Raw genomic sequence first — 27272 nt, 5'->3', positions numbered from 1 at the left:
GGAAAAAAGGAAAGGAAAATGGTTCCAGAATATAAATGTCTTTATGACTATATGAAGAATGGGGAAATGACTTTTGAACTTGAGATTGTTTGTCAGATTTAGAACTAGTAAAAACAGATGCAACTCTGTTGGTATCACTGCTACCCTTCTATAGAAGTCCTGAAACCAGCCTTCATGATTCAAAGCATTGACTTGGGCCCTCTTCTTTCTTGGGAAACCATAAAAAACAGTTGTGAAGACTGGGAAGAAAAATTCATACAAAATGAAAGATGCAGCGCACAAGGCATTGGCTAACGTTAGTGAAGTGTTTTGGGGGATTCTCTATCTCCCACACTGCGTGTTTCGCACCAGCATTACTCACCCCTAGGTGCACACTTGCACTCTGGAAATTATTTTGATTAAAGCAAATGATGTTTCTAACTTATGGCTGTGTTAAAATTTAAATTGAGCCTGAGGAGCTTCCCGGACCACTGTTCTTGCACTCATGATCACGTGTGGGGCTTAGCTCACGAGGCTACTGAGCCCAGGTTGCAGCCTGACTTGGAGTTTTCCTCCAGAGGGATCCCTGAGAGCAACCAGGTGCATGGTGTTTGGAGCTACATCACCTCAGCTGGCGATCGGTCTTATCTGGGGCCATTTCTTCCCTTGTCTTCAGAAACATGTAGCAGCCTGAACTTGGCAGCAGCCCCTTCCTCTCCACAGGGTGCTAAAATTCTGAAGCATGCGTTTGCATCCTCACCTATTTCAGGGATGGTTGCTTGCAGGTGGACAGGTAATGCATAATCCCCGTCATCTGTACCTTCCCAAGCGCTGCTGTCTCCAGCTAGTTATTTCTCACCAGGCAAAATAGGCTGATAATGTCAACGAATGTCAATGACTTGGGCAGTGTCAGTCCGTACCACACATTTTCATTAGCAGAAGCGTAGCCGCCTGGGATAGGCAGGGCAAGGAGTGATTTATGGCACATGTAGCTATACAAGGGGTAGCTGATGGTATTTTATGCTAACGGAATCAGGCTTTTGTCAGTGTGTTCTGCTTTGCCTGTAAAGGTGGGATTAATCACTACCAAAAAAGCACAGTCAAAGAACGAGATGCACTTTCCTAGTCCCAGATCCTGTTACCGTTACACAAGGTGCTTCCTTCACCAGTGGGTCTGACCTCAGCGCCACGATCTTTTGTGAGTTGAAAATTAAAGGCACAGAGCTGTGTGCAATGCGGTGATCTAGTAACAGTATGAGGGGGTCACAGAAATATCTTCTTTGAAAACGCCTTTTTATAAGCAGCTGCTTTTTGACTGGAATGAAAATGGTAAGTTTGGCTGGAGTCTTCTGAACTCTGAAAAGTTAAGGAAATTCACACTTGCTGTTATACAAAAACTTATTTTAGATTAAAATTGCCATGGTTTTGCAAAACTGTATTATTTTACTGAGAACGGTTTTTTGCATTATAAAATACAAATGGCGTTTAGGGAAATTTTGGAAAGTGGGAGAATTACTAGATGTTGTAGGCCGACTTTTTAAAATTCAGATGAAAATGCCAGAGCACCTTCATTCTGAAGTGCCTCAATACCACAAACTTCAGGAACCTTACAAGCTTTTTGGACCATTAGATGCACAATATCCACAGATTTGTTTTTCCTAGATAAAAACAGTTGCAACAAGTTAGTCCCTGGTTACCCCTGTTACAGGGGTATGTATATTTAAAAGATTGTTCGTTAGGAAGAATGTGAGGGTATGATATATGGGGGAAGGGTGGTATAAAAGCTTGTACTCTGTTGTACTTCCAAGACATCTGAAGAGACTTGCAGCCCTCAAAGTCTTACATGTTCTTCCCTCCCTGATTTAAATGTCATACTCCATGCTGAATATGTTTACGTACTACGGTCACTGACTACCTTGTAGGCGACAGTAATTAATCTAGTAATGCTCCCCTTGGCATGGATGACACAATTGGAAATCTGTCCAGGTAGAGACAATTATGTAGAAGCAGAGAAACATAATCCTTCTGTCCCTGAAGTGACACGGTGCTTATCTGCCGCTGTTCCTATGTTTCTTCCTGTGAGAGTCAGCAACTATTTCAGTTTCTCTCATTTTATTTACTTTCAAGTCATGATTAGATTAGAGAATTCTGGTGTTGCCTCCCTCCCTTAAAATCCAGGAAGCCAGAGCTGAGCTGATTCACTTTTTAAAGATCATTTAATTGCCTTAATGAGTTTGCTTGATTCTTCAAATCTCCCGTGAAGTCATAGGCAGAAGTTAAAATGGTTTTATTTGCCTTGGAGAAAATATATCCACTTTGTACTAAACGAGTGGTTTATGTGTGTAACGCCAAAGCTTGCACAGCCTCATCTGTCCATAGCAATGATGAGGGGGCTCCCATACTGTTAGTGATGTGCCCATGTAAAATCTAGTTTGTAGGCAGAAATGACCCAAATTTTCATCACTGCTAAGTATTCCAAACCTGAAGCAGAGACAAGCCAAAGGGGTGTAATATCGTCCCAGAACAGGACGTGTTATGCAAAAGTATTCATACAAATATTCATATTTGGGATGGTCAGCTCTGGGCAATTTGCTCTTGTATAGATTTTATTTCTGATCCTCTGAAAATAGACTCTCTTCCCTTCCTTCAGAAAGGGGAGATGATGGGCCTGAGAAGGAGGATATGCCAAGTCTTGACCTGCTCCAGGCTTCCTAGGTGGTCTGAAGCAGGTCACTTAGTTTCTCTTGAGACTTTGTTCTCCATCCATCTAAGAAAAATATAGTGCATAAAGATAAATCCATTAGAGACTGGGGACTGCTCAGGAGCTGTTATAACGGCGGTGATGTGTATTAAAACTATTGCAAATATAAGTGCAACTGGCCAAGGGTTATGTATAATCTCCATACGCTTCAAGTAGGTAGGTTAACCTTGGATAAAGATTTCTTGTCCAGCTTCTGAAGCAAATAGGTGCCAGTGGGTCTATCTATGCTTGCAGGCTTTAAGGCTCCGCTGCCTTTTTGAATTAAAACACAGGAGGCTTGTTTTGTGTTTAGGACTAGGAAGTATCCTATCTGCTACTGAGGCACATAGCAGACATGGAGCTGCTGTGCAATCACTTAAAATACCGATCTATAACAATTTTGGAAATCCCATATGTAATCTTATCTGTGAGACAAAATACAATATCATTCTGCTGAGATGCAATATTTCCCTGCGTGTAGACATTATCCAGCTGGATAACCAAGCGGGAAATCGACTCGGTGGATCTAGATAAGCAACTTCCCAGCAAACGTTTGGGGGCAGTTATCAAATATCGTTCTGTGCTCAGGTTCCCAGCTGAGGCTGTTTTGCAAAAGACAAAAAAGGCATGGGTGATTGACCAGTGATTTGTTCCCTGCGTGCAGGAACCAATGGCGGGGGCTGAGCTGTGTCAGAGGAGTCTCCAAGCCTTGTGGGGCCATGTGAGAGCATGGGAGCCCAAGGGCAAAGGCTGACCCAAGGCATGCCACCTGAGAAAGCCCTTGTAGCGGTCTCCTGTGCTTCCCTAAAGATGCAACTTCTATGAGGCCAGCAACATGACCATTGTTAGCATTTTTTAGAGAGCAAGGAAGGAAAGGCACAGAGTTGAGCACTGCAGTTTGGGCTGCTTTGCCCTTCTCCCTGCCTCCTGCCTGCTGAATTATTTGGCTGTGGAAAGCAAGAGGTCCAAGCTGGGGTGATGGTCACCTTATCTCTCTTTACTCTGTTGTGCTGGGTTGCTGCATATGGGACCATGAGCAGCCAGGCCTGGTGCTTGGCTCTGCCAAAACCCTTTGCTGTAAGGCTTCTGTAGTACCAGATGTGCAACGTAGGACTCAAAGCAACTCCTCTTTCTCTCTTTCTTTATTCTGTTTCATCTTGTCTGAGAAATAAAAGTCTGCATTTCAAGCACAATAAAGCACTTAAGCATGTATTTACAATAGCTTTACATATTTAATAAAGGCATTTCACAATGTTTTTGATGCTTTAGCCTGTCACAGTGAGAACACTTTTAATAATGTTTTCTTCTTTTGTATTGCAGTGCTGGCCCTTCCTGTCTTGATCACAATTATAGAAAATAAGGGTAAGAAGTAGAAAACAATCAAATACAATCTTTTACACTTCCTCAAAGGTCTGTGATCTGATTTGTTTCAAGTTCAAATAAAAGTTTGTGTCATTTCTTATTTAACAGCATTGTTTTCCCTACTCTGAATTAATTCATCCTAGAGGCAGAATTGTCTTTGGATCTTTTGCGATTGCTTTTTAACCCGCTCATAGAACATACAATACTCTAGTGATGCACTGGTTTTTTGAGCGGTTGCCTGTAGTTTAGAGGTCTACTGAGTTTAACCTCTTTGGTCTCTGGAATTAATGAGTGGCCACACTTTGCTTGATCTCTCTGTATCCAGGTTGGACTAAGTGATGACAATAGTTCTGGTATAAAATGCATTTACTTTGATATTTAAATTCCGTGTCAAACCATGCAGTGAAGTGCCGAACTGATGTGGGGTATAGAGGAAACTAATCGAACTATGAAAGCTGCATTTTATAACAAGAGTGAGCCTAGCGCATTTCCTGGACAGAAATACTTGCACACGCGCTGCTCAGTAAGTGGGCAGTATTTGGGGAACATCAGATACGGTACATGTACGCAGACAGCCTTTGTGGTAAACACTGCGTGAATCGGATGTATCCTGGAAGTGACGGATTCAGTACACCTGGACTATAAGATTTATTCATACTTGTTCATTGCTCTTCACCTAGTAGGAGAAGAGAGGTCTGAGGGACCCCAAAACCAAAGTAGCTTTATGCAAACACCAAGTGTAGGTTTTTTGTTTGCAGAAAATTTAACTTAAGTGTAACGCTTGAGATTGTTTATTGAGTGAAAGTGCCTTTCCCGTCCTTGATGAAAGCAACAAAATCACCATGTGGAGACAAGTGAAAAATGACAAGAGGCTTTGTTTGCGCTGCTCCACTCCATGCACCTAGAAGTCTATCTGTGCAGCTTTAAAATTTAATTTAACGTCTTTTTAACGCAGATAGAACAAATGTCAAATGAAAAATGACTGGCATCGTTACTGAAAACATAGGATATAACAGCCAGAAAGACTTTCTGCAAATCTTTTGTGTAAACGGTGGCACCGCTATTGCTGGCATTGCTATATGAATTATTGAGGGGCTTGCTGGTAAGTGGTAGAGATGTTTTGACTCCTCTACAGGCATTTGGCAATAAACTTTATAACTTCCTTATATTGCAGATTATATAGGTCTAATATTATACACACAATACAGGCAAGTACTGTGGTCAGCTGAATCCACAGACTGGGTCAATTAAGATATTGAGGAGTAATTACCTGTCTTGTGACCTTTGAGGTATATCTCTCCACCTCTGCAAATAGCACCTTGCATGCAAAAAAAATGTGTATTTTACAGGTGGAGTTTTAGTTTTAAAAAGCATGCCAGTATGAAATGTCTGCTGTAGTATTAGGGAATCATGATCTCTGAACCTTCTCTCAAGTGCTTTCCATACTTCTGCTACCAGTCAAACCTATGTCCTATTTATGCCATCAGAATGGACAGAGCAAGTTTAGGTAGGTTGCACACAGTTGCAGAGTTTGAATTCATTTGTTAGAAACTGCTGGTACTCATGTTTGCCAACCGATGTGCTTCATTTTTTTAATCTAATTTCAGTGCTTTGTGATACGTGAGCTTGCAACCAGCCTGTTGTGTGCTTCACTAAAAGCATGGCATCTATGCAAGGACCCCACGTTGACACAGCAATGCTGTAACAGGTACCTCATTTAGCACAAGCTCGGAGTTTTCTTCCCCAAACCTCCTGCCAGAGAGGGGTGTGCGGGTCATGCTCAGGCATGGCCAGGATGGGCCACTACAGTGCCATAGGAGATGTGGAGGTGTCACGCGCTGTGCTTAAAAGAGCCTTGCAGCAGGATGGAGACAGTTATCAAAGCACCTGCTTCTAAGTTGGACATTGAAATGCAAGAAAAAAGGAATTTTCTGCTCCAGTGAGCTTGTGTTTGGAGGCAAGACGTTTATCCTGAGGAAGAGGAAGCAGAAGGACTTTGCTGGATCGTGAGACAGCTGAATGTTGAAGGCAGAGCTGGAAAGGCAGGATGAGCATTTCTAGAGTTTCTCCTGTCAATTGGAAATGCAGAGGAAAAAAAATAAAGTTGTTGTCCCGCCAAATTTTTTATCCCAAGAAAACAAGACAATCATAGTCTCATTGCTGTACTTCTGTTCCGAATAAGTATTTCAGGTGAAGTTACCAGTCCTAGACAGTATTAGTACCTTATGATTCAGGTGTGCTCAAAGGTAATTATGTTGTTAGTACTTAATATCCAGGTTTGCTATGTTCCATAAGTATTGGGCAGTTATGGTTGCTTTCCAAACTCTTTATAAACAGGTGTTCCTCTATCTGTATGAGAGCGTTAGGAGTAGGATGCATGCTATCTCACTCCAGCTGTCTGGAGTGCGTATTTCTGTGCCTGAGCTAGTGAGCCTGAGTCCAGGTACGGTGGGTCATTGGGACAAACAAATCCCATTCTAGATGTCTGAGTTTCATGGATTAAATCTTCCTTTTACATTTCATGTAAGTAAGACTGATTTTTTTTATTTATTTATTTCTGGTATTCCACTTTCCCCTATTTGAACTCTATCAGTTGATAAGCCCTCTCTCTCACCACAAACTTGGTACTCCAGTATGCTGTTATTTACAAGAAAAGGTTTGTACTGGTCTAGTTTATAAAGATACAAACAGTACTTTAGATGTACTAGCTGAAATATATTTACCATATTTCTATTTCTTAAAGAGCTCAAATATGTGTTTATATTGACAGATAAGTGAAAAATACAGATCTCTCTTCCCCTCTAATTCCCCATACTTTGTGGGAGAAAAGGGAAGCAGTTATGCTTCTTACCTTCTGGAAGTTTTATGCCTCTACTTTCAGTGCAACCTGCGGTGTAGATGTTGTCAAGTCCTTTGTAATCTTTTTGACAAAGGCAGTTTTTGATGAGACATTTGCTGGAACAAAGTGAGGTGGTTGTGTGAATGTGGTTAAGTCTGAGGAAATGCAGGGGAGATATTGTGATGGGATTTGTTTGCAAACATGGCACCAGATTGGTGGAAGATGACCTCCCATTTGAGGTGTCATTGCTTTCTCTCTTTCTTGATCTTCTCCTGTTCTCCGCAAGCATTCAGAAAACATGAGTCAAGCCTCAGAAGAACACCATGAAAAGGAATGGAAAATAACTGACTTGGCACACTTTTCATTTGTGCTTTCACAGTTGATTTTTGCAAGCTTTTTTTTGTAAAGAGGACCACAAACTCACATAATGAACAGCTTTGATTCTTAAAGGTTCACATGACTCCAGTAGTTGGAGCTTTAGGAATAATATCATGATACATTCATTCTAATCATGATATATTCGTGGGAGCTAGCAGCTGTGAAATGAATTTGGACCTGAAAATGTAGGAGTAAGCCTTCACTTTCTCTAGATACTTTGGGCTAATTAAGCTGTAGACTTCTTCCCTTGCTACTTCCTTGGGGGACTTCTCTGGGTCAGGGATGCAGCATGGGTCTTCTCGATGGCCATGTGCACTGCTGCTGCCTCCAAGTCCAGCTCTTGGTGTGAGGTTTTCCTGCATGTCCTCCCCCACAGATCCCATTTTAGAGGATCTGCACTATCAAAAAGTCCAGGGCTTCTTCTATGATGGGCTCTCAGGCAGGCCAGGAAGGGCAGAAGCACCGCTCCCGGTTTGAAATGTATGCACATTAAGGGGTGATCTCTGAGCAGCAGTGGGACTTGTAATCATAATTTCTTGTGTGCCACGGTGACCATTTACATTTTGCAAAAAAGTCTCCCTGCCGAATTAATTTTTTTAGCGTTGGGGAAATATGGGCAGCTTTTTATAGTTTGATAATAATTTATCAGCCTCTCTCCTGCAGTCCTTTGCTGGCTGGCTGCTCTAAAAGCACACAATCAACAAGAGAGCAGTGAACAGAAATATTTTCAAGAGCAGATGGGATGTACCTTCAAAAACCAGGATTGTCCCAGTGAAACTGGGACATCTGGCAACCCTAAAAAAACCCAAACTAGATGAAATAAAAATTATGAGATGGAGGAGCAGAAAAATATGTCTTCGCATTGATTAGCAGGCAAAGTAATTAATCTCCTTCAACTCCCCTTTTGGTCCTTGGTGTAAACCAAGGAGAAATAGGGATATTATTGCTTTGCCAAGCGTTAATTCCTGTATAGTGATTGCCGAGCAGTGTTTTCAGACTTAAAAGGGATATTTCACATCCTTTCCTCCCTCTTTCCTGTTGCCCCTAATAACAGTCCTCATGGCACTTATAAAGGAAACCTGTCCCTTCCTATCTTTGTTGCTAGGCCTAATTCAAAGTTTTCCCACTGTCTTTCAGGAGCTTTGGATCAAACTCAAGCCCAACTTTGCTGAGCATGTTACTGTGCAAGACACCAGCCTGTCCACAGGCCAGTTTGGAATTTACTTTCAGTCCTGGGACTGATTTATAACAGGTCAACACATATTGGTCGTCTCAAAACACCAGACAGACAAAATAGCACCATCTCTGCAGTTTCACATGCATCACCTAGTCCCACAGTAAGTTTTGGGGTAGAAAGTTCACCAAAATGCTGAGTGTGAAAGACAGCAACAGTTGATCTGTCAGTTCAAGAAATTCATATATCTTGCTAGAAAAATGTTCTATAACTCCGAAGGAACTATAAAATTATGTTCTTTGCAATGCAATGATTTAGAAATTATTTCTACGTACTTAGAAGATAGTACGTGCTTATAACATTTACACAGTGTCTAGTGCAGTGGGATCCTGGCCCCTGTTAGGGTGGCGAAAATATCATGGAACATTACAGATGATAAGCTCTGTGAAAATGTTAAACAGTACTGCTTTTGTACTGTGTTTCTTCAGCAGGCAGCACCAGATATTTATGGTGGAAACTTGTAGTTTCAGCAAAGTAAAAAATTAAACAGTAAAGAGGTGTTTGGCCAGTGAGTGGAGGTGTTTTTAATGTCAGCGAGGCAATGTAAAGGGAAGATTTCTAAGCATCTACCACCCATAAGATGCCAAGACAACCCCAAAAATCAAAACTCCCTGATGTCCAGCATGGGCGTGTTTCCCAGTAAGATTGTATGATGGTTATTTACTATCAACTCTCCTCTCATACACGTCTACTCATTTTCTGAATCATTGTGTTACTTACAATGTTCATTTTGGACAATTGCACATTTTATCAAATTTCCTGTTTCCCGTTGTTTCTATTTTTAATTTGTTACAGTACAACAGTTTAGTGCTTTCTCACGTTCTTGCCATTACTGTGCCTAACAAGTATTTCTTAATTTGTAATTTTTATTATTATTTTTTTCTAATTCCAGGTTCCTTTTCTGAATAACAGTGCTTACCTTTGCTAAAGCTAACAACCTAAAATGCACCCCCCTTCCTGAAACTCAGATGTTGGTATGTATTAGTTCAAAGTTTGATCTTCGTGTGAATGGCACGCATTTGCACGTCCTTGTACACACAGCCAATTTGTCAGAGACACCCCTCAACGACAGCCGTGCCACTGGGGCTGTGTATGTGAGGGAGGGATTTGGCCTTCTGGGGAGGGAGTCGCAGATGATGCTGGTAGACACGAGGAAGAGAAGGGAGAAAACAGATGGCTCCCATTTGCCCGCTTCATTTTTACCGAAACTTCTATGAAGTTTTAGTGTCGCATAGGCAAGTTTTTAGGCATAGGCAGACAAATATAATTGCTCAGGAAAAATATTCAGACCATCAGGGTTGCTTAAACTGGCCAATCCCATATGCACAAGAAATGTGAAGGCAGGGGGTTTGTTGATATTTCACAGCACAGACTGAATTTGTTTGATCAAATTAAGAGCATTTGCTTAAGCTTTTTAACATTCTCTATATCCCACCCCACATTACTTGCTTTGATGAAGAATACCCAGGGTATTGGGACTGTTTTTAAGATAGTCCCTTAGATAAAAAGACAGAGCTTTTTAGGAGCTCCTTATAGAGTGAAAATGACCTCTGCTGGTGGAAATTTGCACGTCTGTTCAATTAATCACATATTATCCAGGTCTCTTCATAAACATTTGTGTCCAAGTGCTGTTGCTCTGCTTTCTCAGTGTATTTTATTGCAGTGATCTTCTAAGGGGAACTGGAATATTTCCATATTAGAAGATTGTCAGCTCTCTTCAGTACCAAAAAGATACAGGCCCAAGGAATATTAGGGAGGATGTCGCAAATGCTGAAATATTAAAGAAAAGACAGAGTGACGCCAAAATATTTGTTCTTATATAAATCATTTTGACTGTGGCAGCCATTCCTGCAGCATCCTTTCTGTAAAAATAATGAACAGACCCCCTAGGAAGGATAAAATTAGATCATGTAAGTGAGAGTAGAATCATTTTACTCCTTTCTGTATGGAAGATGGATTTGATTTGGAAGAAGGTTGTCATTCTGCACTTACTAATAGAGTCTGTCTTTCTAAACTTTCTCTACGATCCAAAAGGTTTATGATCTGAATCATAGTTACATAATACGTAATTTTCTATCTCCTTTTCTATCTCCTCCCATAAAGGGCACTTAGTGAATGATAACAACCAACAGACTTTGCATAGACAGTGTATTAATCTGTATGCAGGCATGGAGAAATAGAAAATTATGGCCATATAGATTTCCTAGATTATGGCAGTTTTGAAAATGTTCCCTTAAAGTCACAGTACCATTTTCTAGACACCAGCTAACTGTTTTCTATACAAGTGTACGCACACTTTTGTTATTGACAAAGTTCTGAAGATAATAAAGAAAAAAGGGGGGGGGCCTTACCCACTTTTTGTAGTTGGTGAGCAGTGTTTGCCGGTGGTAACACAATAGGAGAGTGGGAAGATGGGATGTGAAAACACTGGAGTTTCTTTCTGTATGTGTTTGTTTAAAAACAATTAAAAAAAAAAAAAAAGACACTAAAAAAATGACCCAGCTTGCGAAAGCTTCATTCTCATAAGAATCTCAATTTCAACATAAACCCATTTTTCACTGGGGAAAGTAAGTTCTTTGGAAACTTTCCAACCATATGTCTCTAGGGAGCATGCAGTCATAGGATGGGACAGGCCCTGTCATTTATGTGCTGTGTTCCCAAATTGTCTTTAGCACTCTGACTTGGAGTCTCCCGTGTGACAAAAAGGGGACAGAAGAGACATGGCAAGAGCCCAGAATGAGCTTTTTGCGCTGTGGGTTGCAAGAGAGCACATATTAGTTGTTTCTCCATCCAAATTTGTTCTTTGTCATGTTTCTGGCTAACTTCACAGAGAATGCTGGAAAAATATACTTTCAGCACTTACTTCTAATTTTGTACACTTCCCATATGCATCCATAGAAAAGCAGACACAGGCACACATGCAAATAGCTCTTTATTAATGACTGTCCTGTTGAAAAATGTTATCTTTTTTTTTTTTTGCCTAGTATTCTAGAAATAGCTCTGAGAGGAATAGTTTCACTTCAGTGTCACAGGTCATCAACCAAACTTTTAGATTTTATTTGTACAGAAGGCATCTGTGGCTGTAAATCTCTGAGGAAGAAGCTGAGCTATTTGATTTTTTTTATTATTTTTTTTTTAAGGAGATGGGGAAGGAAAATTTAAAAGATTATTGCAGAAAAGTTGACAGAAAATCTACTGCTGAAAGGCTGAGTCCAGCTTCCTTAATTTCAAGCATAAGTCAGAAAACAGCGAAAGCTGTCCTTAATTCTAAGCACGCGCTTTGCTGCTTCTGAGTGTAAACTCTGGACAGTTGCTCTGGATTCAGTGGGTCACAGTGAGGTCAGGAGGGCAGTTTGGCTCTTGGGGTGTTTGTGCAAATCCACTCTGTCTACCAAAAATAGAACCTCAGCTTTGTCAGTGCAATCCCACATCTTTTGGAGTGGGTGAGACTAAATCCCCCAGTAATGAATGAGCAACATTTTAGTACCTGCTTTTTGGGATAGTCCCCTCTTGGGGCCCGTACAGAGCTGAGGTGACAAGTATGTGCCTTTCATCCTCTATCGAGGGCCACAACAAAGTGTATCCACTCTGAAATCCCAGCCAAGGTTTTCTTTATGGAAAGTGAAAGGCTACGTGGAGAGAAGGAGGTGACTGCGCTGTGGTTTCCCACCAAATGCACAATGTTTGCCTGCAAACCTGAGGAGCAGCTCATCGCCCCTTGGCAACCATATTCATCATACTGCGTCTCTCAGGAACTTAAAACACTTGTTCCTAAAAGACAGACGTGTCTCTTAAAAGGACATGGCTCTCAAAGTAATTTGAGACTGAGGGAGGAACAGGGAAAGGAATTAGAGATAAAGTTGCTTAGAACATTTTTTGATTTTTTTCCTCATTAAAAATGTTGGTCTGCCAAAACGAGAACATTTTATGGAACATTTTATAGAACATTTTATAGAAATAGTTCATCTTGACCAGCTCTTGACCCAAAACTGCTTAGGATAGCTTTTCTTCTGGACGTGTTCAAAATGTGCCATTGTAACATTTTCATCATAAGACTTTTTTTTCTTTACAGAGAAAAAGGTTTTTTTACATAGAAATGGAGTTTGTTAATATACGTATTTTCAAATTTAATGATAACAATAAAACTAGTTGGTTTGATATTACTAAAATAGAAACATTCAGTGGGTTCAAAAGAGTTGGTAGTTTTTGGCAAAAAAGAGGGAAATATTAAGTAAGAATGGTGGGAAAATCAGAAATCTAAACAAAATCAAAGGATTTTGTATATGTGGAAAATTTAGAGAGAAAACTGAGAATACTATCTGACCCAGCAGTTACACACTGGATGTTGTCTTTGAAATCCAGTTTCTGAGTCCTGATGAAAATCATCATGGAAGGATTTTTCTGTATGGTGAATAAATCTTGTTCGTGGTAATGATAAATTGCATCATACTGGCTGTTGCAAAGACATTGGGATACAGTGTCTGCCAGTTAAAAAGCTGTGGAAAAGAAGCTGGTTTAATTCTGTTGGCCTCTTTAATTTGATTTTTCTCACTTCATCTATTTAGTATAATGGTCCACTGAATGCTCTGGAAATAAAGGGAGGACAAGTGCAGATAAATTGCGAATCCAGGCTATGTGACCTTTTCCCTCTTAAAAAGGCTGGGATTTCACCAGGGAAAATAAATTTTGTGAGGGTGAGTTTGCTGTGTGAACATCATAGAATCATGCAACACAACTTTGTGAGTAGAGACATCCCTGCAGGCTCTGCTGGGCATCTCGCTGCATCTTGCACCAACATCAACCAGTGCTGTTAAACTTGTTTATCTCTGCTAAATAAGTGCAATAGTGCAAACTAGTTAGCGCTGTGCACCAGGAGTTTGATGGAGATCAGAGCAGCTCTGTTGTGCATATATTGTGTCCAGTTCTGTACATCTATCCTCAAGCATGAGTGAGGAGGGGTAGCAAATGGACTGAAGTTACATGTGAAGTGGTTTGTGGTTTGGACTTCTTCACTGATGAGGTGGGAAGCCAAAAAGTGTAGGAGAAGATTGGGAGGAAGAAAGGTGGAAGGATAAATTACACTTACAGGGATCCAGACTGGATTCCTAGGTTTTTTCCGGATCTTGTTTTTTCTAGTCCAAGTATTGGTTTAGTTAACCTACTTGACTACAGTTTCATGATCTGGTTATTTCATGAAGCCTGTCCAGCATGAACTTTGAGCTTTCAATAGGCATGGAGGGACACATTATGCAGACTTTTCTGGTCAGGATTCCTGGTCAAAAGGCTGCTTGAGGGCTTCCTTTCCCTCACAAGTATTGCTTTCTGAGTTTATAGCATGTGATTGTTTCATCCACAGTGAGGACTGACTTTAGATGGCCATAGGGAGTATATAATATTAATGTGTAAAGTGGTGTGCGTACCTTAATATACTTGTGCCGGGTTGCTAGAATCCTTATTTTACAAGGGGTGCAGTGTAGAGACAGAGAAATCAAATTACTTGCACAAAATACTTAGTGGAAGTCAGAGGCAGAGCCAAGCTGAGGATACGAAATTTGCCCTGGGTGATACTCGTGTGGACTCCAGTGGACTGGAGCTATAGAAAGTGTCCTTGTCCCCCCACTGAAATGGCACACTCTGCAGCAGCCGCGTGTGCGGGAGCATTGTGCTGCTGAGAGTAGATTTGCAAGGTTGGATTTGTTGTTTGTCAGGCTGTTTATTTATTTTTTTTCAAGTCTGATGAGAGCAGCTTTGTAGGCTTTGGCTGTGGCGTTATTTTCATTAGTTTTCAAGTGCTGAGTTTGTTTTTGTTAGCTCCCCTCTTTGTTTTAAGAGTCTTGTTTGTTCTTGGGATTGATGTTTGAGAGTGCTTTGTGCCATTTCCGTGAGTCGCGAAGGCACCAGGAATTTTTATCGCTCTGATGAACTCTGTGGTCCCCCCCCCGGCACCTGTCTGACAATTGGGCAGGCTGGCTTCTTGCGGACATCTGAACCTTCACACCTGTAGAAGATGGTGTGGACTGACCACGTTAAGGCAGTCCAGTTTTGGATGTTGTTGGGACCTCTTCCCAGCCTGTGTCTGCCTCACCCCACAGGATTGCCCAGAGTGCTTTGCGCTAATGTATGACTCTCATACCCTTGTGGTATCAACACAACAGGTCTTGCCGGCCCTAAAATCTGCGCCACGTCAACTTCCCACACCACTTTAAGAAAAAGCTCAACAATACAAAACTTCCTGAACGCGTCTATTCTTGGAAACACTTACGTGACACAGAGTAGACAAAGCGCATTTGAAAAAACAGGTTTCTTTTTGGCGTGAAAGGGTGGCGATTATGAAAATATCAGCCCAGGTTAGGCAAATGTTTGTCCTCTCTCCTTTAGGAACGGGAAAGCTGCAAGAGGTTTTCAGAGCTGTTGAGCTGAGATGGGAGAGCTGCTGGAGTCTCACCCATCCATTCTCTGGCTTCTGAAGGAACATTAGAGCGTGCTCTGTGGTACCCATGCTGGCCAAGGTAAGCCTTGTTTACTTTCCCTTATTCTTTATCAAAGCTGCTTTGTATTGTAAGCCTACCCCAGACAAGCACTGCTGGCAGAAGGGTGATGCCAAGGGGAGTATCTTTGGAGGACAAAATTCCTTTTCTGCTGTTCCACTGCATGAAAAGGCATTTAGCAGAGAAGGAAGGAGTGTCTATCATAGCAGGACTGTGTCTCATACTGTATTACTCCATGTGCATGGGACAATGCCATTTCCAGCAGCTAAAGCTTGAAGCTTGTGTCACTGAGTAATTAAATATACAGTGTCTAATGATACCACTATCTAAGATATTGAGCCATGTAGTTTTACTGGTCCATATAAAATCAGATTAAGTTATTGACTTATCGACTATACTCTTTGTTTTCTCAGACATAGAGATAGGATTAGCAATTGTTTAAATGACATCTCTGTTTGACTAAAGGACATAAAATCTGGCCTACAGCACAAAAGATTACACATACTTACTGTTGTCCGTCCCCCGCCCCGCCCGCCCCTGGTATGCAAAGCATACTCTTATCAACACAGAAAAGTAAAATGTTTGCCCTCAGGGTTTCCTGTGCCAGTTCACAGAGGGGGAAATTAATGTTCGTGGTGGCTAGCAGAGTTTGGTGGGGATGAAGCCTGAACCACATTCTCAGCCGGTAATTTTCAATTTACTTTTGTGGTCTCAGAACTAGACCTAAAGTGACTGCCAGTTAAATCAGGAGTAATCTGGGGCAAAACCTGTCTACTTCCATATGAAAGGAAAATCAGTTGAAACTTTGAACTGAAGAGAGGAAGAGGGGATTAATTATCGTTAAACAGTTGTTAGAGAAATTCTGGTGAACATGTAGTATCTCTGATCTGAGATAGGAATCATAAAATCATAGAATCATTTAGGTCGGAAAAGACCTTTAAGATCAGGTCAGCCTTATCTAATTTCTTTCCTTCTATGCTGACACATACCAAACGTGCTAGCTTCTGACTGAAGTCAGCCAGGCTGCTTGTGAACTAAACCTAAAGCTAACCAAATCTGTTCCAAAATTATGGCAAAATCGGGTATGACTAGCTACAAGCCAGCAGAATCAGTGTCTGCTTCTTCACGTTAGGACATTACATGAGATGCTAGTGAAATGCTTTCCCATCCCATAATCAGCACTGGTTTTTTGAACTGTTGTCATCAAATAAGAAGTCTGAGCTCGTATGTGAGGGTGGGGTAGGGATATAAAGGTTGGTGAGAACCAGATTCCACTTGAACTGTATTGTTATAAATAGCAACGGATATAAAAATAGTCTGCACTGATGCTATGCTTCGAAAAGAGCCCTGTAAGAATGACAAGGGGCAATACACTTAACTATTGCTATATCCTTTATGACTTAAAGATCCTAGTTTTATCAAGAGCAAAAAAAAAAATGTTCTAAATTCCAGTTCTGCAAATTTATCCTTGTCCGTAAGAGTCAGGGTGAGTTATTCCTGGCTCTGACAATGCTGAAAATAAAAATAGCAGGCCATTTACCTCTTCTGGGATATCTGTCTGTAACTCCCTTGAAACCAGTGGAAATAGCAGGATATCTACCATTTATAGTTTCAGTGTTACCATATAGAATTTGCGGTCGTGCTGATGTGAGGAGGAAGGGAATGCTGCTTTTCCCATCCCTCTTGTCGTTGTGCAGAATTAATAGAATTAAAGCAACAAAAAGTTTTTTACTAAAATAAACAGAGGACTGAACATGCAGAGGGAACAGACCTATTGATTGGAGGAATGAGCCCAAATTTATTTTCAGACATTAGCGAGGACAGTGCTTTTCATAGATTATGCACTCTGAGTCATTTTGTCATTCACGAGACCTACCATCCCGCCTGCCTCACTGCATCTTTACTGGCTGGTGCACTAATTTCTTAAAGAAATGCCAAGAAAACTGTTTGTAATCAATTTTGTTGCAGAGGAAGGGAAGGATCCTACAGGGCAGGAGGCTGGGACTAAAAGTAAATGAAATGCTAAGTTCTGCTTTCAAGGAGACCTATGTAATGGTCAGGGTTTGCATCTGCTTTGGCCTGATAGGACAGGTGGGCACCGGCATTTACCATGCTTTCCTGTTGCTGCAGCGGGGTGCATGTGGAAGAGCACTAAGAGCAGCCCATGGGCAACACGTCCCCGTTCTGCACCACTGCAAGGGGAGGCTGAGGACCGGGAAGCCCTGGAGAGCTGTCGGAGGCACGCAGAGAGAGCTCCTGGTCCAGGTATTTGCTCCCATTTCAAGTCTCACCCTCCTCCCTCTCCCTTCTTGACCTGCTTTGTGGGCTGGTGCGGGGAGGGAGGAGGAAAGAGTAGACGCAGGGCTATATTTCATTGCTGGGTGCTCCGAAAGGGTAGGAAAAGACTGAAATGTATGCATATAAGTCTGGTGGTGCTTACACAGGCACCACAGGGCTGGGGTGGTATTTCTGTGTTTAACACTTGCCCCTTTCCCTGTCGCTCTCCTCAGCAGAACATTTCCTGAAGCACCTAGCAGGTTCTGTCCCGTCGGTAATTAACTTGCATTAGGGCTGCTGGAAATGTCTGAAATAATCCTCAGGGTTTGTGAAGGTCTTGGTCTGGTGATGCTGCTGTGCGCCTCTAAAACCGGTGTCAAGGGAGCATATTACTGTGCCACTATGGGGTCTGAACGAGAGTTCAAGGAAGGTGCTGAGGTGGGACAGCAGAGCAAAGAGGGAACTTAACCCTCCTGCAAAGCTCCCGGTTCTTTGCTCATGATGTTTGCTCAGGGGCATGACGGCAGTGGGCTTGAGCTCCCCATGGGCACAGTGTCAGAAAATGCGTTCGGGGGCTAGGCATGGTGTCAGCTGCTTGCTTTAGAAGAAAGGGAAGAGGCAAACACATCTGGGACTGATGCTTCTCTCGCTCGCAGACATAAGCAGGAAACAAATCCACTGATGTGAGTGGGATTATACTGGTGCAAAACTATAATTTTTTGGACCCTTTGGTGAGCAACGGAAGGGTTGGTGGTCCTAATTATTCCTCCATACCCACAGAGAACGCTGTTGTAAGGACAGAGGGAGATCTGGATGCACCTTTCTTATCAAAGGAAAGCTGCTTAGGTGGTGCTGCTGTCCTGTGACCAGCTGCGGGCCACTCTCCTGAAGTGGGGAGCAAAGAAGAGTATCCTGGAATGATGTAGTTGCCCTGGCCCCATCAGGGACTGGCCTAGTCCAGTGCTAAGGGAGGAAACAATGTTTTTGCCAAATGTCTGATCTACTGTTCTGGTTAATCTGTGCCTAAGATCCCTTGGAAAGAAAACCCTCAATTCATGGATGTGGGCTAACTACTTGGGATCCGGTTCTTTTTTCACTCAAACCGGTGGCAATTTGGCCATTTCTGTCCATAGAAGCAGGGTCATACCATTTGTGTTCCATGTCAGTTGAAATAAAAATGATGTGTGACTATATATCTGGCAGAGCTTAAAGCAATAAAAAAGAATTACTGACAATCTAGCAATCTAATAGACAAACAATCATCTGCAATTTGTTTTAGGGAAACAAGACAATTTCCCTCTTTGCTACTAACTGTACTGTGCTGGTTCCCACTAGGTCTGCTTAGGGGACTGTTCATCTTGCTCATTTAACTGGATTTTGTATAAAATTAAGGTACTTTATATAGTACTTCTGCAGAATGAAGAGGACACTCAGCTAGATAAAAACTGTTGCATAAAAGCCCAGCAATCATAAAGCTTGGCCGCTTCCTATTTCATTCCAGTGTTTGTGGAAATCACTTATTCCAGATTACCAACATATTGATTCAGCTCTAGTACCCCAGGGGGGAAAAGCTGGAAAGCTAAATGATCGCCATACCTATCCGTTAGCTATTTCACACCAGGTAGCAGAAGAAATGGCATTTGTGCTGCAGATGTGTGTGATTCTGCCTCTTCCTTCTTCATCTGAAATGCAACATCCCTTACCCTTGTTCTCTTGGTACCAAGTGCAGACCCAAAGCTGGTGGTTGTTTTACTTGTGATCAGTCACGAGGAAGAACCTGGGACAATCTGTGGCCGGAATATCAAGTTGGGTGTCCTTCACTGCTCCTGGTTGTTTGCAATGCAAATGGGAGGCTTTGTCTCACATAGTGCCATATCCATGGTAACCAAATGAAGACAAGTTTGCATTACTTCCTTAGTAAAGTGTAATCCTTCCCTGGTACATATGCCAAAGAGGGATACGGAGTTAAAGGGACAGCAACATATTTCTTGGAAATGGAGGCAACCAAAGCAACTTCTGGATTTTTTTTTTCTTTTTTTTTTTTTTCCCCCTGTTTCAGTTATCACTGCCCTCACTCCTCCACCCTCTCTTTCCCATCCTGTCTTTTTCTAGAGTTCCCATTGTTAAAAACTAGACTAGTCCTGATTTCTGCTTTCCCTTTACGCAGAGGCTTAGCAAAAAACGATCAGTCCAAACTGTCAACTTAAACACCACTTCTTGGCAAAGAGCCTTTCCTTGCCCTTCCTGTTATCTTTGAAAAAGAAATAAATAATGGGGGTGGAAAGCCAAGCCAAGAACACCAGTTCTTGTCCTCCGGTTATTCAGACTTTGAGTCTGTGGCAGAGCAGAGGCGCAGATGCACCAGCCTGCAACTATTCCATTATATAAACAGCTGGATCAAGCCATACAGGTTGGAGCTTATCAATTTTTTTCATTGTAGTGGTTAAAAATTTTGGAAAACTTTTTTTTTTCCCCCCCCTCTTCTGATCTGTTGTATATGTTGTAGGAAATAATTTTTTTTTTTTTTAATTTCTGGTTTTAATTCCAGTTAAAAGAGCTTAATTCCAGATTCAAAAAGCTTTGATCTTTTCATAGCTTCATAGACTGTCTCTGTAGTCCAGCCAGGGTATGTTTTTTAGCAAAAGGACCAGACTCAAACTGAGCGTAACGCAAAATTATCGCTGCTGTTACTATTTTCACTGTTGTTTTGTTTCCTTGCTTGTGACAACGTATGCACTGAATTTATGTGCTTTCCCTTATGTATCTGGGAGGCTTAAAATACAGCTCTTTCTCTCCCTTTTCAGCACAGTCTTATGCTGTTTCAAATGGAAACATCTTTAGCCATTGTTATTTAGTGTTATCTCTTATGTTTCTTCTCAATTAAGAGTGAGCTCACATTGTGAATTAAAATGCAGCATGACGCACCATCAGCTTCCAATTCCATTATTCACAGTGAGCAACGCTGATTGTCTCAACCAGCCCTAGGACTTCTACTTTGAAAAGAGTAGTACAAGTTGATATCGTGGCCTTCAAGCAGGGATTTTACCAAAGGCTTCACACAGATAGAAACCTACCCAAATTTATATTAACATATGAGAAGGCTTGAAGTATTATTACAAGGTTTCACAACCTGGTGCGCTTCCAGAAAAGCTTCATTGCCTGGAGTCACTTCACTTGTGAGTTTTCACATGGGTGTTCCAGGGGTGCTTTGAATATCAAACTGAGTGTCCTTCATTTCTTTCAATGCAAATGGCAGGCATGCTGAAGAGACAAAATAAATGAGTATCTTCCTACAGTAGCTAGGATTTCAGTGTGCTTAACGAGTCTCAGGTTGATGGGCAGGGAAAGGGGACCTCAGCTTCAGTTAGCTGCCCGAAGTCAGGGACTAAATTTGAAGACTGAAAAGATTTTTGTCATCTCCTTTTGCTTCTAGTAAGACAAACAGAAAACAAGAGTCCTCGGTCTTCAAGCAGTGGTTTGTCTCAGTAAATGGCAACTGAAAAGAGCGAATACTACGGACCAGAAATTATGATTGTTCCTGCTTGAAGGCACTGTCCTAGCTTCATCTCTCTTCTTGTTTACTGGAGCAGAGATGGGTAGATATATACCATGAGCTTTCTCCTTGATGGAGTTGCCATAAAAGTGTAGCTAAGTCAGAATGCCAAACACAACTGTACCACATAAATGACTCCGCAGTAATAGTATGAAGGAACTTCTTCTTTGGTTTTCTCCAATATTCTTCTTTTTTTTATGGTTAATTAAATGCAGTAATTGATTCAGAAACTATATATATATGAGTTCATAGAGTTGATATTGGAAAAACCTCTCATAGGATCTGAGAAAAGCATTTTATTTTTTTTTTCTCTGTTCTTTATTGCAAAAGCATACTTAGTGTTCTGCTGTCACACTGAAACAGCCTGGTCACCATAAATATGCTCAAATACTTTTCTGTATGGAAATGGAATGTCTTGGGAATTTAACGGCTGCCTTAAGTCAAAGTATCTGAGATTTGCTGCTGCTGCCTCCTAATTCATACCTGTATAACTACAAGTTTAGTTGCATATTTCTCAATATTAAAGCTAACCATGCGCTGTCTACTCAAGTATTGGTGCACCTGGATATGGAGATGTTTGCATTCATAAACGTCGAAAGAAAGTGGATAAATATTAACCAAGTGTGATTGAGTAATCACTTGACAAATGGAAAGCGAAGAGTAATATTAACAGCGCTATCCAGTAGGTAACATACAGCGTGAGGAATACGGTGTGAAGCTGATGAAGTTCAAGATCCTATTTCAGTGAAACAAACACACTTTACTGTAGTTGGTGGCAAGGAGAATGGGTCTGTTAAATGCTGGCAACCGAAGTGAGACAAATCTGTCTGGGAACCTGCCATAAACTGTTTATGTGTTTTTCAATTTTTAGAAACTTTTCACTTCTTGCATTCAGTAGTAGAAAGCTTCTGTAAATTTCTCGCTGATGCAGAGCCCTCAATTCCTACCTTGAAACCTCCTTGGAGGGGAGGGGGAGAAGAAAAAAAAAAAAGATATTTCCAAGATGTTCTCAGTGTGTTATCAAATGAACAAAACACACAGAACATGGAAACCAGCCAGTCATTCATTCCATCGACAGATTTGCAGAGCTAAATTTGCTTCTGGAGAGCAGTTAGAAATTAAAACACACAGATGATGAGTGGTGCTGGCACCCAAACTGTGATCAAGAGGACACTCTTGTCTGAAAAGATGTACCCTATCAGATTAATCATTATGTGTTAATTAATTTGAAATCAAAAGGATGTCTTCTGCTGTCTATGCACAGGAAATTAATGGTGATAGTACTAATTAAATGTAATGGAAGTTACCTCTGTACTTCCCACATCTGGGGCCAAACTCTTTATTGCCCTTCATGTTGTGTCATTTACAGTTCAGTCCCATTGTAGCATCTTACCCCCATTGTGCCCTGCTGTAAATGGCTGTGCAAGTCATCAGGCAATGGAGAATCAGGCTGGTGCATTACTCATCTGGGAAATGAGCTAATTTCAATTAAACTAGTTCTAAACTTTGACTTCTAACGCTGAGAAGGTGTGTCACTGCGTCTCCTCCGCTGTGAGTCATCCTAAAATGAAAAAATGGTCCTTCCGCCTCACTCTGCGCCTTTACTCCCGAAAACCACTACTGCCCTTTCTTTGATGTCCTTCTGTTGCTCAGGCACTTCTGGCAACTTCCCTGACAGATGGGAGGCTCCATTTCCTTGAAGGTTTTTTTCTTTGTCCGAATGCAGTGACAGGTATTTTCTTACCGTTCGTGAGTAACTGCAGTGCTCTGACTGAAAGGACTTTGAGAGGCCACAAAAAGTAGATGAGACTCTGGACTCCCTCTGCCAAAGGATTCAGAAACACGGTTCATGCTATATATCCCATTGTCTGCACAAAGGAGATTGACAGCCTGTTCCTTCAGGCTTTTACTCATGGCTTTTTATTAGTCTCAAGGTCTCCTAAAAAGTAAAAATAGAAATCAGTGAGCGTACCAACCCAAAGACAAATGACCAACTACAACTGAAAATCTAAGTGATTTCAAAGAACGTTGAGTATCCTGGTTTATTTGTCCCAAGAACATTCTCTAAAGGGACAGGAAAGCAATTTTTTTCCCACACTGATCATTGGTGGTTGGCTTTGTAAAAAAAACCTATATGATGGGCAAAGAAGATGTCAAGTGGCTGATGAGCTCTAAAACTGCTGCTGACGCTTTACAATAAGTAAGGGCAGGAGATCTTTTTCTTCAGTTTTCAGACTTGCTTTGTGACACGGCATCAGATCCAGGCCAATGGATCGGCCGTAGATGTGAGGTGGACAAGGGAGGGATTCTGTTGTGCAGCAGAGCACCACGGATGTACCTAGATGAAGACTCTCTGCTATCAGAAGTGATAGACCACCACTGCTTGGTAAGACTGGAAAAAAGGATTCTGCAGATTCTCAGCATCCCGTGGTGACTGAGGGCAATGTCAGTGGTGTTTTTGTGTACTAACCATTGAATCGTGATTATTCAATGAGAATGCCTCCCGCTTTATCTTATGTCCAACTGAGCCATCTTGCAGATCAGAACTTCCCTCTATCCTCTGTCACGAGAGCAAGGTGGCTCCTTAAACTGATGGTCTCAGTGGCTTCAGTTGAACCTGAAGGAAAAGAAGCCTGCCCGTCGTATTTTTCAGCAACAAGCTGATTACTTCTGAGCCATCTTTGCTTACCTTCAGGTTGAAAAACTGAATGTAAAGGCAGGAGAGCTGGGATCTGTACCTGGTTCTGCTGCAGGTGTCCTGCATGGCCTTGGGCAAACAAGGTTGATCGCTTGTGCTGTGTTTACCCTGGTTGGTAAAAAGGATGCAATAATTCTTCCTGTGTACAAAAGCGGACTGCCTCTCCCATTCCAAGCTATGCAGGAACTGTGCATCAGGATGCATTCATGCAGAATCATAAAAGCTAGTTTTCCATTTTCATTAGGACCAGTAGATACTTCCAGAATATGGACAATTGGAATAGAGACAAATGAATAATTCAGGATTTTATCTTGCTTTCCAAATTTGGTTGAAAAAAGCCCTCAGATTACTAATGGAAATTACTAGACCTTCTTATGCATTCCAGAATTCACCAAAAATGAAGTACAATGAGGTGGTTAATTGCTATAAACTGATCTGGCAATACTTTACTTAAGTGCTCAACTTTTTATTTTTAGAAGACTCTATAGAAGAAAATATTCATCACTGGTTGAATTATTGTGTTTTGTAAGTTTGGATCACATTATTACTCAATTATTCGTTGACTGATTTCCCCAATAGGAATGTCTGCAACACTAAAGTTTCCTGTAGGAAAATTGTGACCCTTGAAAATTCGGAACAAAGTATTTTGCTTTGGCAAGACCTAAGAATGAGCTTTTTATTTTATTGAACTGCATCAAAATACTCTTTCACAAGTCTTCAGTCTGAACTGACACGTCTTGCTCATGACCCAGCACCTCATGAGAAACGTATCTCAGTGCTCAATTCAGTTCCATGGTATTCTTTGAAGGATAGTGTTTCCCATCATGTGTCTGGATATCCTTCTGATCAAGCTGTCTGCTACATCATGGGAATTTCACAATGCTGGGTGTCCCAAGGGAGATGCAGCCTACCACATGGTGTGATTTATGGTGCAAACTGCAGTTACACGTACCTACAACTCTGTGAGGCAGTGTGCTACTGTAGGGAAATATAGTTTAACGTTGAGCTTACTTAAACTTGAATGTATTTTGTTTACACAAATTCTGATTTTTTTTCAACTTTTTGTCCTTCTTCGGGATAAAAACAAAGCCTGAAAGACTGGTATTTCTCACGAACTCTTCACTATGACTTCATGCATTCACTGCTTAAGCAAATGCAGCTGAAGTGGATATGGTTAGAGGCAGGGTTGTGCCAGAGAAACAAACAAACAAAAAAAAGTCACAGCCTTAGGAATGATGTTTGGAGGTAAGGTGAGGAGCAAAAAATAGCAGTAATCTTATGTAACAGTCGTAGCAGCATTTTCCAGCGGCAGGGTAAGCTTAAGTCAGCCAAACTTTTGCATTGCAGGGCTGGCTATTATCACTGGTGTCATTAATAATTACCATGTCACCATGTAGACACAGATCAGCTGAGAGCTATCATACAGCTGCATCTTATGTGACGCATTGAAAAGGCTTTTGCTTCCATTTCTCTCACTCCTGCCCCTGATAAGCTGATTTAATTAGATTCTTAGTAAAATTTAAGTTCAGAAGTGACAGACTTTACTCATGCAGAATGCTAAAATTTCACGGTCTTAGCCTGAAGCACAAACACAAGATTTGAGTCTCAACACTTAACAGAGGCCGATGTATGTTGAGGAGAAAGTAGGTGATGTTCGCAGGCAGCCTATGGCTCTGTTTTTCTACCAGCCATCCCCACTCAGCTCATCAGGGCCCTGAGTGCTTTGTGCTGTGCCTGCCCACCAGGCTGCCTCCCAGACCTCGTCTCTTCTCAGGAAAGAGCAGCCGTTCTTCGGGGGGATTTAATTTCTTTGTCTTTTTTTCATGGGGTTTTTTTTTGTTGGGGTTTTTTTTTTGTGTCTTACAGCCCATCTATAAGAGGGGTTAAACCACAAGGCCAAGAGCAGGCAGGTAAGACAGAACATCATTTGCCATTTCTAATAGGGACTGCTTCGCTACAAAATATCAAGCATCACAGACTCACAGACCTCTGTGGGGGAGCTATTGGGAAAAAGATTATATTCATGGATATACATGTATTTTTTCCTCTGTTTGGAGTTGTAATGAGAAGGTTCTCATGGGTTCTTCAATAGAAAAGTCTTAGGTTCACCTTTTCTGTTGTTGTAGTTTTATTTTCTTCTATTGAAGAAGTGGAGGTTTCCAGGAGAGATTTGCACAGTGATCTGGGAGTTAGGGTACAAGAGTTTCAGATGACTAAAATTCTGCCTGACCTGAATGTAGAACTTCTTTCTGTTCTTGCCTACTTTCCTGATCTGCTGAATGTAGTGAATTCAGAGACTTTTTTTTTTTTTATGAAAGGAGACAGAAGCCCAAATCACCTCACAGCTCCTCACATATTCCTGAAAACGTCCACATTTCTAGTGCTTTTGGAAGCCCAAAATATTATTTACCAGTCTATATCTATTCTATATCTACACATTTGTTTATTGGGCTCACAAGTAAAAGATGCAGTTCAACAACATGTGATTTAATCTTGTCTCCTGTTAATCAGAGATTACTCAGGCTAAAATGCCTTATCTTCCCTCAAGTATCAGTGGCCATATTTTGCTTAGCAAAATATATTATTCATAAGCAAAGATATACTTAGATGTGCAGTAAACAGAGCACCAATTAGCACCACAGTTGGTTTACAAAGTAATTTTTGTTTGTTTGTTTGTTTTCATGAGGTTTTCTGACAGATTTCTAAAGGGCATTATTTCCCCCAAAGTATCTTCCAGTTTGGTAATGAGATTCAGTGTTTCTTGTGTCAGGAACAAAATACACAGATCAGGAAATGTAAATTCTGTGCCCTCCCCATTACTATATCTGTGACCTCTTAAATACGGAGGAAACAATCTCTAATAGTTCAAAATGTCAAGGTCTGTAATGAGGAACTTCTCGTGACAGTCTTCTCATTGGAGAAAGAAGTGGAGACTCTAACCATGAGTGAAATGGCCCGTCTTGCACTAAGTGCAAATTTTGTTTGCTGTCACTGGGATGGCTCAGCCTTGGTAACGGTATGTTGACATGTTCTTGACCCACAGCAATATGGGATAATTCAACTTATTTTAACCTACAGCAAAGGATAGTTAAGGCATCATACCCAGGGTTTATCTGCTTTGAGAGTACAGCCACACCAGCCACTGCCTCTCACTCAACTTGCAATAACCTATCAAGTTCTGCCCATTTGATCATGAGTCTCAGCCCTGGATTTTTTGGTGACTTACTACTTCCTACATCTCCTAGAAACACTGGGTTTCTCATCATTAAATTATTTAAGTAACACCCTGGTCAGTGTTTCTCGGTGCTAGGTTTTTAATTTGGCAGCACTTGTGTTCATTCAGTCCTGACAATATTAAGTATTGAGGAAATCACAGCAGCAGCCAGTTTGTGGTATAACGTTTTGTTGCAGAGAGGAGTGCCTACGTGCTGCTAGGGAAAAATTGTATTAACTCTCACTTTCAGATCTTATTTTTTACATTCTCAAGCATTTTTATAGTGAATCTACAGCTTCTGTTGGCATGTGAGTAGGAAATGGTACACAATAAGTTGCTGATTCTTATTCAAATTATGCTCAGTTTGCTGCTAGAAAGTCTGGTTTATGTTATCACAGCAAATTACAGGATGTCAGTAACCTTTATGTTCTCAATTTGGATGGATATCCTTGTACGGAGTAAGCCAGAAGAAGCTTGTGTTAGAATTTAGCAGCGGAAGAATAATCCAGT

The 27272-nt window shown here is 41.3% G+C and overlaps 1 protein-coding gene across 5 annotated transcripts in view; it reads left to right on the top strand.

Annotated features, from left to right (window-relative positions):
- The first annotated feature begins 5687 nt into the window (after nucleotides 1-5687).
- ITPRID1 (ITPR interacting domain containing 1) overlaps nucleotides 5688-27272 on the top strand; it is a 58797-nt gene continuing 37212 nt past the window's right edge. For 3 of the 5 annotated variants that reach the window (XM_063325543.1, XM_063325544.1, XM_063325542.1), the window contains exons 1-5: nucleotides 5688-5789; nucleotides 8436-8635; nucleotides 9425-9506; nucleotides 14911-15041; nucleotides 17151-17285. In XM_063325543.1, the coding sequence (XP_063181613.1) occupies nucleotides 17159-17285 (127 nt within the window). In that variant the 5' untranslated portion in view covers nucleotides 5688-5789; nucleotides 8436-8635; nucleotides 9425-9506; nucleotides 14911-15041; nucleotides 17151-17158. Of the gene's footprint in view, nucleotides 5790-8435; nucleotides 8636-9424; nucleotides 9507-14910; nucleotides 15042-17150; nucleotides 17286-19586; nucleotides 19708-27272 lie in introns of those variants that run through there. The other 2 variants (XM_063325546.1, XM_063325545.1) reach the window with 2 other exon arrangements.

Source organism: Chroicocephalus ridibundus, chromosome 2 (assembly GCF_963924245.1).
Source record: "Chroicocephalus ridibundus chromosome 2, bChrRid1.1, whole genome shotgun sequence".
Taxonomy (NCBI): domain Eukaryota; kingdom Metazoa; phylum Chordata; class Aves; order Charadriiformes; family Laridae; genus Chroicocephalus; species Chroicocephalus ridibundus.
Note: the sequence above shows the minus strand (reverse complement) of the source record. Positions and strands in the feature narration are given on the sequence as shown.